At 53.4% G+C, this 8,082-nt stretch overlaps 1 protein-coding gene across 3 annotated transcripts in view; it reads left to right on the top strand.

Annotated features, from left to right (window-relative positions):
- The first annotated feature begins 2,713 nt into the window (after positions 1-2,713).
- Positions 2,714-8,082, top strand: part of LOC149852543 (uncharacterized) — a 39,909-nt gene continuing 34,540 nt past the window's right edge. For all 3 annotated transcript variants that reach the window (XR_016439465.1, XM_090030147.1, XM_090030148.1), the window contains exon 1: positions 2,714-4,250. Coding sequence is in view for 2 of the 3 variants with exons in the window: in XM_090030147.1 (XP_089886273.1) it covers positions 4,128-4,250 (123 nt within the window). In the remaining variant the exon portion in view is untranslated. The remainder of the gene's footprint in view (positions 4,251-8,082) is intronic.

Raw genomic sequence — 8,082 nt, 5'->3', positions numbered from 1 at the left:
GCTCAGGTCCCTTCCGACCCTAGAAACTATGAAACTATGAAAGCTGACAGATTACTGCACCACATGGCAGCTCATGCCGAGTCTTGCCAAAACTGTATCCAGTATTTTCCATCTCCACAATGCCCGCACCAAAAAAGAACTTAACTTCTAAGTGGGTGGTCAGAGACTAAAGCATGATTCCTGCCCAATATACTTGGGGGTGTCTTTAGATAGCACCCTGACTTTCCGGGAACATTTAAAGAAAACAGCAGCAAAGGTCAAATCCCGAAACAACTTGCTAGCTAACCTTGCTGGATCAATGTGGGGAGCTGTAGCCACAACACTGGACTTCAACTTTTGCCCTATCATAGTCAGCATCAGAGTATCGTGCACCTGTCTGGAAAAGATAATAGAATCATAGGGCTGGAAGGGACCCCAAAGGATCATCAGGTCCAGCCTCCTGCATGAGCAGGAAAGACATCTGGGGTCAGGTTATCTGGACCTGCTGATTTAAACACATCCAGCCCCACCAAGAGTTCTCTAACTAGGTCCTCTCTGACCCTAGGCCAGGTGGTGCCTCTCCTGAGTCTGTGCAGAATCCCGATGTGGGGGATGTCCCGGTCCCTCTCAGAAAAATGAAGGCAAAGAATTTGTTAGAGGTCAGCTTTATCGTCTGGTGCAACCACCAGATTGCCAAGCATGTCCTGCAGGGGCTCCATGTTACCCAGTGCCTTCTTTTTACTCCCTATGTATTTAAAAAAGGACTTCTTGTTATCTTTGATCCTGGTCGCTAGTCCTAGTTCTGTCTCCACCTTAGCCTTCCTGACAGCCCTCCTACAGTCTCGAGCAACGGAGGCATAATCCTCCTTGGTGATGGCCCCTCTCTTCCACCAGGTGTATGCCTCCTTTTTAGCATTCAGACGTTCCTGAATGCCTTTGGTGAGCCATGGAGGCTTTTGAGCACCCTTGCCTGCTTTGATTCACGTTGGGACTGTCACCCTTTGGGCTCGGAGGATCATCTCCTTAAGGAATGACCACTCGTCTTGGACTCCCAACTCCGCAACCCTCCAGGACCTCAGTGCCTCCCCGACTAATCTCCTTGACTCATTGAAATCAGCCCTCCTTAAATCCAGCACTGCTGCCTTGCTGCAGGCCCTTGACACCCTGCGCTGGATGGTGAATCCCAACAGGTGATGATTGCTATCGCCCAGGTGGTCGAGCACCTGCAGTCCCCTCACCAGGTCGTCGCCTGTGGCCAGGACCAGGTCTAACAAGGCATTTCCTCTGGTGGGACCGTGCACCTCCTGGGTTAGGTGAAGGTCCTGTATCTCAGCTAGGAACCTATGTAAGTGGTCTGACCTGGCTGACTGCTCATCCCAGCAGATGTCCAGGTGGTTTAGGTCACCCATGATGACCACGTCCCTTGACTTAACTGCCTCCGTGAGCTGACCTGACAATTTCTGGTCTAGCTCTTCCCCCTGGTTGGGTGGTCTCTAGTAGACCCCCACTGTTAAGTCCCTTTACCCCCAACCCCCTTGTATTCTAACCCAGAGCACCTCAGTCTGCCCCTCCTCTGACCCAGTGCTGTTTGTTGAGGTTGTGAATTGCTCTTTGACATAAAGCACCACACTCCCGCCTTTCCTCCCTGCTCTATCCCACCTGTACAGTCTGTAGCCCTTGATGTTTACCGCCTAGTCATGCGTTGAATCCCACCAGGTTTCAGTGAGCCCCACTATGTCTGGGTTTGCATTAGCTAGAAGGGCAAGTTCCTCCTGCTTGTTCCCCATACTATTATTCCCCATTATTGTAGAGGCATTTAAGTCTCCTGTGGGTGTATGCACCACCCCCCTAACCCCAGGACTATCCGGACCCCTGCCACTTACCTGGGTACTTCTTGTGCTCATCGCCTGTCTTGGCTGGGAAGTGTTGTCATTTCCCCCTGTGGCCCCATCCCTCGGCAAAGCTAGTTTAAAGCACGCCGTACGAGATCAGCCAACCTGGAAGAAAAGTGTAAGGATGGGAGATCAGAGCGCTGCACTCCTTGAGGCCCATGTTGCTAAACAGTTCCAGGCAGTTTTCTGTTCCCTTTCCACCCTGGCTCCCTGTAGCCTTCTCTAGTCCATCTCTCCATCAAGTACCCAGTGCTACCATAGACTGAGGGAGCTGGAAAGGGCACATTATCACATATTTTCAAATGCTGGCTGGTATGGGAGAGAGAGGGAGAGGTGAGAACATTCACTGAAAGCACAGGCAGCTGTAACAGTGCTGGGTATGTGAAATGATATAGATACAGACTATTAGGATGCAACTTCCCCTCTCCTTTTAAGGCAGTTAAAAGTTACATCTGTCTATAGCCTGGGATGGATGGGGCAGGCCACACCTGATTTATTCCTTACATTTCACTCAAAGGATGCACAGAGTGTGCATCTTAAGGCAAGATGCTGTATTTCAAATGTAATTAAACATGCTGCTGTTTTCTTAATAGGTTGGTTTTACTAAGTAACATGCTCTCAGAGTAAATCAGAGGTCTCAAATATGGAAGAAACTGCCATTTAGTACATGGGAGCAAGCTTCTTTTCTGTACAGATTCGAATCCTGCTCTCACCAGTGTATTACCTGCGTCTTCCCATCAGTGTCTTCTGAACCCCAGGCCTGCCTGCTAGCACCAACTCTGAAGCCACCAGTTGCCCACTCCAATGCAGGCCTCAGGCGCTGTCCACATCTACTTACCAGGAGAATAGAGGAGACCACCTGCGCCTCCGGCTCCTTGAGCTTGGTCCCCAGGCCCTTGTAGTCCTTCATGATGTGGTCTGGACTGCTTCCAGCTGTGTCATTTGTTGCCACATGGATGAGGACCACAGGGTACTGGTCTGAGTGTTGAATGGGAGGTTCAACCCTCAGAAGCCCTGTTTTTTGCTCAGTGAGTTTTCTATGCTAAGACAGTTTTTTTCCCCTCCGTCTCGATGGAAACTTTTGCACGCCCACGATCTTGCCTGCCACAGCTTGTGGTTAAGGGAGACAAGAAATCCCTGGACATGCGGCTTTTGATGGCATTGGTCTTGAGGTCTGCCTCCGTGTATTGAGGGCTCCACCAGCCCCTACACCCTCGCCCGTTCCACTTGGTGTTATTTCAGCAGTCCATGCAGTCTGCCTCAGAGCGGTCTAAAGGCTTTGTATACCTCTGGATGTGACCAATCAATAACCCTGTTGAGCCTGGTTGTCCTTCACCAGGCTTGGAGCAATACCATGACCTGACATGTAGTTCACCAGCGTCTTCCTGGCCTATTCTCCGGATAGTGGCAACAGTGATATCTCTAGGAGAAATCCTCATTTCCCTCCACTGCGGTTTGTGTGGAAATGACTCGTGTCATGTTAAGAAGCACCGAGGTACGGCATGACTCGTGGGCTGTGTGTACAGGGGCAGGAGCACAGAGAAATCAGGGTCTCTCAGCCCGGGCACACCAGGCTCCTCTCCGGGCAGGTGCGGGCCCGGCTCCGCCTCGCCGCGCACATGGAGCCGCGGCCCCCGCTCCGCAGCCGCAGCCGCAGGGGCCCGTGTCCCGGCAGGTGAAGCCGGCTCGGCTCGGCCCGGCAGGGGCGGCGGGAGCGGTGCTCGGCCGGGTCCGGGCGCCAGCCCGCGGGGCTTTGGGGCGGGTTTGAGGGGCTGCCCGCCCCGCCGGCCCGGTGAGCCCAGGCCGGGCCGTGGCAGCGCGGGTCGTCCTCTTGTCTGCCCTCGTCTGCTTGCCCGCGCCCGGCAGCTTGCGCCGAGAGGGGAGGCTGCTGCTCCTCCAGCCGGGACCGGACCGAGCAGACGTTCGGCACGACGGGGGCTGCTCCTCCAGGGCCAGGCCGCTGTGCGCGTGCGCGGCTGGGCTCCGCTGTGGCGGGCGCCTCAGCCCCTGCGGCCGCCGGACATCAGCGCTCCGCTCCCCCTGCTTGTCGTGCGCGGCGGGGGGCGGCGTTTGGGGGCAGTATGCCGTGCGGCGGGGCTGTTGCGGAGATGATCAGAGAAGCCCTGCTGCTCTGTCTGGGCAGGGCTTGGCCGCGCGAGAGGATCCAGGAGCGGAGCGGGGAGGGTGGCAGTCGCCGCCCTGCTGGGCCTTGCCCCTGTGTGCAGCGAGCAGGGGGCGTCGCGGCAGGGCGGAGACATGCTGGGCACCAACCCATGGCATTGTCCTCTCCTCCTCCTCCTGCTCCAGAGGCAGCTGGCCAGCGTGGGGCACGAGCTGATTCCCGACAGCAAGGAGTCTCCATATTTCTCCTCACAACAAGTGAGTACAAGAGAATGAGCCCCTTTGCCGGGCTGCCGTGCCTTGGCAGAGGGGCAGTAAGGTGGGAAGCAGGCAATGGGGGGCATTTCTTGCTGTCTGTTCCAGCAGGGATGAAATGTTCCTTATCCAGGCCATTGTATTGGCTAAAAATGTAGAAAATGAATATTGATCTGCCCTGGGCTGCCTGTCTTGTGGCCCTCAATGGCTTGAGCGCCCTCTGCCCAAAATAATTGCCCACCCCTGGGTTACGCCTAAAGTAGACAAGCATGTAGCAGGCTTTCCTGGGTGGAGTTCAGATTTGTACAGCAGTTCCTGGTTTAATGCCCAGAACATGGCCATCAGCCTGGGGCCAATGGAGGCAATTGCCCCATGTGTGGGTGGAGCAGCCAGTTGTGCGCGTGTCCTCAGGGAGCAGGGGGCCAGAATGACAAGGTGCGGTTGGCCTTCCTGACCACGTCCCCACGCTGCCGGCCCATGTTCATCTTGGCATCGGTGATGACTCCAAGATCCTTTTCTGCCTCTGCCCTGAGGAGAAGGGAGCTCCCAGCCTGTAGGTATGGTGCTGGCTCTTCCTCCCCAGGTGCAGCACCTTGCATTTGTCAGGGAGGGGTGTGAAGGTGGAGTTATGTTCGCTGTGCTGGTGCAGAGTGAGGCTGTGTGTGTTTCTGGGTTTTGCTGGTTGCCAAGAGCAGCTCCCTCCCCCGCAGGGGTTTCCCCAAGGCCAGGTTTTCTGCCCAGGTTGTGGCAGTGGTCCTGCTGGGATCCCGATCTGTGGGTCCTTGGAGAGAGGGGCTTGTCCCTCCAGTCAGGACCAGACTGAGCAGACATGTGGGATGAGGCAGAGCTTTTACTCCAGAGTGAGCCTGGTTTGCACTCTGCAGAGACTGGCTTTCCTCTCAAGGGAAAGGCATCGCCCACCTGCCCGGGGCTCTTGAGTGTGTCTGAACAACCTTGCAGCCGCCGGACATTAGCGCTACCCTCGTCCCCCCATCTTACCTGTGCGAGGCGGCGGGGTGCATTTTTGGGGCAGTATGCCTTGCGGTCGTGTGACATTTGTGGAGCTTTAGGAAGAGATCAGTGAAACCCTTCCCAGAGAAACGTGGTTCTCACCGCGTCTCTGAGCAGGGCATGGACTCATCAAGAGTCAAGGGTATTTGTTCTTGGGTAGTACCTGTGTGCCTAGTTAGCCGCTCCCGGCTACTGGAGATGTTCAGTTGCCTGCGAGGTGAGTGATCATGTTGTGTGCACGGGAGCGAATCTCGGCTCCGAGTATGGGAGAGATGAAGGGAGCGAGACAGGCTGCGACTAAGCGAGCGGGCACGGGAGCTCAGTGTGTACATGTGCTAGCCCAAGTGTCCACTGTTACTCCTGTAAAGAAATCATTGTATGTTGAATTTTTGAAAACCTTTTCTAATCATGGTACTATATTAAGTCTGACTGAATTGCAACCAGATGGAAAGGAAGAGGTGGTGTTCAGTGAGACTTTGCCTCAGTCTACACTCACAGACACACGAAGTGGCAGCCAGAAAGGGAATAACAACTATTTGAACAAGGAAAGGCACAAGCTGAGTATTCAGATAGTGGAAGAAACCGTTATTGATCTACCTGAATGAATTTAAATTAGCCAGTACTGATTAATTTGATCTGAAGGTACTGAAGGCACATGTATAGGAGATCTCGGAGAAGCAGGTGTAGAAGGAAAGGTGGATCCCAAGCAGCCAGCATGGATCTGCTAAGTAAAAATCCAGTGAAACAAATTTGATCCCCTTCTTTGCGAATAAGTAGGAAGCTGGACGAAGGGAATACAGTGGATACAGTGTCTCTGGAATTAAGGCTTCTGGCAAAATCCCACATGACTGTCTCATAAACAGATTGGAGAAATGTAGGTTAGACGACAGTTGCTCTAAGGTAGATAGGCAGCTGTCTCATTAGCCAAAAGCAAAAGGTAGTAATAAATGGCCGCATGTTAGAATGGCAGGAAATTGTGAGTGGAGTCCCACAGGGACCTGTCTGTCCTGGGCCTGGTGTTATTCCCTATTTTTATTCTTATTCCGATGCTGGAACAGAGATCCTCCTGAGCAAATCTGCAGGTGTAATTGCAGACACGCTAGAGGACAGGAGTGCAATTCAAAAGGATCTTGATAGATTGGAAAGCTGGGCTAGAGCTAGGATGAAGTTCAGTGCTGGCAAGTGCAAGGCACTGTGCCTCAGGAAGAGTGATCAGAAACACCAGTACCAAATGGGTGGTGACACTTGACCAGATAGTAGCACTGCCAAGAAGGATCTAGGAGTTGTGGTGGATGAGACTCAATACGAATCTGCCATGTGACACAGTTACACAAAAGGCAAATGCAGGTTTGGTCTACAGCAATAGGGGGATTTGGTGCACCACAGGGAAGGTGATAGTGCCTCTCTACTCGGCACGGTTAGGCCTCATCTATAGGTTATTGTGTGCAGTTTTGGGCATGAGCTGTCAATGTGATGAAATGATCAGTAAAGCTAACTTCTTTACGGTAAGGGTTGCCAGAATCTGGAATGGGCTTCCAAGAGAGGTGGTGCTCTCCCCTACCTTGGGGGTCTTTAAGAGGAGACTGAACCATCACCTGGCTGGGGTCATCTGACCCCAGCCCTCTTTCCTGGCCAGGGCAGGGGATCAGACTCAATGATCTACTGAAATCCCTTCTGAACCTAGTATCTATATTTCCTGGATCATCACAGTGGTAACAACCCTTGAGGTAAGGGCAGCTCTGAAATCCTCTGGAGGAATACAACGAAGTGATGGGGCAGAGCCCCTGCTATGACCTTCCTCTGCCGTTGGATATGGAAGTAGGAGCAGGGCAGGGGACATGCTGCGCACAAAGTCATGGCAGTTTCTTCTCCTCCTCCTCCTGCTCCAGATGCAGCTGGCCAGGGTTGGGCAGGAGCTTTTCCCAGAGAGCAAGGATTCTCCAAGCTGTTTATCACAATGAGCAAGTACAAGGGAATGAGCCCCTTTGCCCCACGCCTTTGGGGAGGGGCAACAAGGTGGAAAGCAAGCCGTGGGCGGTTTCTTGCTGCCTCTTCTAGCATGGATGAAATTTTCCTGTACCAGTGAGCACTCTTCTTTTATGCTGATTTGTTCCTTCTCTTCTCTCTTTTCTCAGTCTCCTTGCGTGGAACCACTGTCCACTTAAGCACTGCCCTGTCTCCATTTTTGCCAAGCCTGCTGCTTCCCAGCGCTTGCCTGGAGCTTTTGCTAGAGGAGGGGCTGCTTCTGACTGCTCGGAGCTCTGGCCTGCGGAGGAGGGAGCCGATACATGACCCCTGGAGGGGTTGGACCTAAAGTATAGAATCATTCAGCAAGTTTGGGTGTGGAACAGCACACTCGACCCAGCAGCGCATGCAGGGCCTGTTGGGCTGAGGGTCATGAATGGTTTGGTCTTCAGGGATAGCGTTGGCAGGAACTACTTTCCTTAAGAGCTGAGGCAGAGCCAGAGCCAGGTTAGACCTGGTTAGTGGCTTGCAAAGAGTTTTGCCTGTCATTGAGCAGACTCTCTTTGGCCTCTTCTTGCAGGCCAAAGCCATGCTGGGATGGGCAATACTGCCACATTAGTTCAGATGTCCACAAGGAAATAAAGTGTCTAGACCCCCAGCTAGCTCAGGGCACAGGCTTTCTTGGGAGGGTTTGGGATGGGCAGACAACATGGGGCTGGCAATGCTGGGAACTGTGCCACATTCTCCCTGTGGACCCCTCTACATATTCAGGTAAAGGTACAATGGGATATAATGTGCAATGCACATAATTACACCTCTTGCCATGCCATATGTGCATGCCACGCTTGCGTAGCAGGAG

Source organism: Crocodylus siamensis, chromosome 15 (genome assembly GCF_052110815.1).
Source record: "Crocodylus siamensis isolate JL-2025a chromosome 15, ASM5211081v1, whole genome shotgun sequence".
NCBI lineage: Eukaryota > Metazoa > Chordata > Crocodylia > Crocodylidae > Crocodylus > Crocodylus siamensis.
This window is presented reverse-complemented; position numbering and strand designations above follow the sequence as displayed.